Genomic DNA, 3025 nt, shown 5'->3' with positions numbered 1-3025 from the left:
TATCAAAACCAAAAACCAAACTCACTGCCATCAAGTTGATTCTGACTCAGTGACCCCCTTTGGATTTCCGAGGAGGTAAGTCTTTGTGGAAGTAGATTGCCCAGTCATCTTTCCATGGAGTGGCTGCTATAGAAACTTTATATTCTGCATTATAAAGAAATTATTAATGGCTAATTCATTCATTCAACAAATACTAAATAATGAATTATGGCATTGTTACTGGAATTCTGAAATGCTAAACCCTATTGAAAAGGTAAGAGCTCTGGTAGCATAGTGCCTAAGGCATTTGACTGCTTACCAGAAGTCTGGCGGTTCAAACCCACCGGCCACTCCTCGGAAGGAAGATGGGGCAATCTACTCCCGTAGTGATACCGCCTGAGAAACCCAAGGAGGGGTCGCTATGAGTCAGGTCTGACTTGATGGCACATAACACCCACATGGTAAAAGCGATGTGTTTCAACCATTATCCCTTTACCATTGCCATTCCTCTTGCTGGGGAAGCCCTTCCCCCATCGTTCTCAACCCACTGCCATTGTGTGGATTCCAACTCACAGTGAGCTTATAGCACTGAGTAGAACCGTCCCATAGGGTTTCCAGGTCTATAATCTTTACAGAAACGGACTACCACATTTTTCTCCTGCAGAATGGCTGGTGGGTTCAAACCAATGACCTTACGGTTTGCAGAGGAGCGCTTAACCACCGCGCAAAGAGGGCTCCTTCTCCTGATCTTTTACCCTTTGGAAAAGCTGGCTAGAGAGGATCTGTTGCAAGCGCGCTCTGGATCTGAATATTAATCCTGGCCTGCCACCTACTGGCCAATGATCATCATAACAGATGATATGTATCGCCCACATTGGTTTTCACTTTCAGTTTTCTTTAAAGGACGGTTTTCTTAGATGATCCATGACAAGTCACTGAGCCGGTGGATCACCATTTCTTGAACATTCCCCCCAAATTCCTCCTATTTTTATGATGCAAAGACTCACTGACACCCAATTTGTTCTTTACTATCCAAGGGGTAAAAGTAGACTATGCAAAAAAAAAAAAAAAAGAAGAAAAAAAAAAACCTATTTTATTTGATTATTTAAACAATCAAAAGTGGAAAAAAAAAAAAAAAAGAAGAAAAAAAAAAACCTATTTTATTTGATTATTTAAACAATCAAAAGTGGAGTCTGGGGCCACAAGCATTAATGTTAATTGAATGAATTAGTGAATGAATGAATAAATGAAACCATTAGAAACTTTTTATACTTTGTTTCTAACCCACTAAACCAAACCCAGAAGCTCTGGTGGCATAGTGCTTATGGTATGTGACTGCTAACCAGAAGACTGGAGGTTCAAACCCACCAGCCACTCCTCAGAAGGAAGGCTGGGCAATCTACTTCCACAGTGATACCACCTCGGAAACCCAAGGAGGGGTCGCTGAGTCTGGTCCAAGTCGCAGGCAGTGAGTTTGAGTGAGTAAACCACACCCACTACCGTAGAGTCAGTTCTGACTCACAGCGCCCCTAGAGGACAGAGTGGAACTGCCCCAGAGGGTTTCCAAGGCTCTCAATCTTTACAGAAGCAAAGCCCAAACCACACCCACTGCCATGGAGTCCATTCTGACTCACAGCGCCCCTAGAGGACAGAATGGAACTGCACCACAGGGTGTCCTAGGCTGTCAATCTTTATGAAAGTCAATTACCTCATCTCCACCCCCCATCAGTGGCTGGAGGCTTTGAACTGCTGACCTTTGGGTTAGCAGCCAAATGCTTTAACCACTACAACAACTCCCCACACGCAGAGGTCCCTCATTTTCTCCACCTACCTCTCCAGACGAAATTGGTCATTTCAGCCACTTTCTGCAGAAGGAGTCCTTCCAATTGCCCTCTCTGCCCTCACTCCTCCAGGGAGTTGCTGAGCTGAAAGGCCTTCACCCACAGCCCGGTCCAGACTGACCGTTTTTTAGTGAAAATGGCAGTCCTCTGCTCTATTCCTGTGCGCTCCGGAGATAGTGTGACATGGCGCTGTCCCCTCTCCTGCATATAGGGCGTTCCCACAGAGTGGTGGCCACAGCGAACTCTTGGCCTCTGAGTAGTCCCTGGCCTGAGGGGGAGGCCACATAGCTCCCCTTCCGTGTGACCTGGTGACTTTAACAGCTGCCTCTTCCAGCTATGGTCCTTAGTTCCATTCCACTTTGAGTTTAACGCCTTGTAAGACTACCCCTGTTTTTCCTGAGCTTTGTGAAACTAACTTACTGAGCCTGGCCAGGTAAACAGCTAAAGAAATACAATGAAACGTGGGAGAGCCCGAACTTCAGGGCAGGCCATGTTTTTCTGGTTCTTGCAAGTTTCCCACCTCAGATTGGAAACTATTTGAGTTTTCCTTCTCTGACCGGTTTCTGCTGTTTTTACATAGGTTCCGGCTTTCTCAGGCTTTAATGTATCAGCGTGGAAGGCAACGCTGTTTAAACATCTTTAGAAAACTTTAGAGAGCCTCACCTGACTGTGGAAGGGCGTCAATAAAGGCACAAAAACGCTTGTCCAAGTCATCGACATCCGAGAAGGGGCGTTGAGACCACACGGCTGCGGCAATGAGGGGACACCTCTCGATCACGTTGCCAAACACTGCCACAAAGTCTCCGAAGTCCATGGCGTTGACCTTCTCCACATCCATTGCTGGTATCCAACGGGAGGCGGAGGGTGAGTGGCCCCATGCTCGCTGGGTTTTATTTGCAGAGCACACAGGCTGGGTTTGGACGCAACACCAGCTTCACGTGGTTTCAGCCCCACTGCGGGAAGCTGATTCAGGAGGCTTGTGTAATAAACAAACAAACATGGACTTAAGATTCTGATCCAGGGAGCAGAGGCCTGGCCGGGTCACTGTTTCCAGCTGGTTCTATAAGAAAAGGCACTTTAGGGGCAGTGGGATCACCCTCCACTTTGCAGCCAGCCCATGTTTTTGATGCCAGCTTCAGGTCATTGTTTCCCTGAGGAAGTTTTCCCTGATATTTCAAAAGGCACGTGGCACAGGTCAACCCACT

General features: G+C 46.9%; 1 protein-coding gene across 1 annotated transcript in view; it reads right to left on the bottom strand.

Moving 5' to 3' along the window:
* URAD (ureidoimidazoline (2-oxo-4-hydroxy-4-carboxy-5-) decarboxylase) overlaps positions 1 to 2658 on the bottom strand; it is a 7804-nt gene extending 5146 nt beyond the window's left edge. The window contains exon 1 of the mRNA XM_007958636.1: positions 2484 to 2658. Coding sequence (XP_007956827.1) covers positions 2484 to 2658 — 175 coding nt within the window. The remainder of the gene's footprint in view (positions 1 to 2483) is intronic.
* Between the last annotated feature and the right edge of the window lie 367 nt (positions 2659 to 3025).

The sequence above is a fragment of the Orycteropus afer genome, unplaced genomic scaffold, assembly GCF_000298275.1.
Source record: "Orycteropus afer afer isolate SDZICR_OR568_19922 unplaced genomic scaffold, OryAfe1.0 scaffold01057, whole genome shotgun sequence".
In the NCBI taxonomy this organism is placed as follows: domain Eukaryota; kingdom Metazoa; phylum Chordata; class Mammalia; order Tubulidentata; family Orycteropodidae; genus Orycteropus; species Orycteropus afer.
This window is presented reverse-complemented; position numbering and strand designations above follow the sequence as displayed.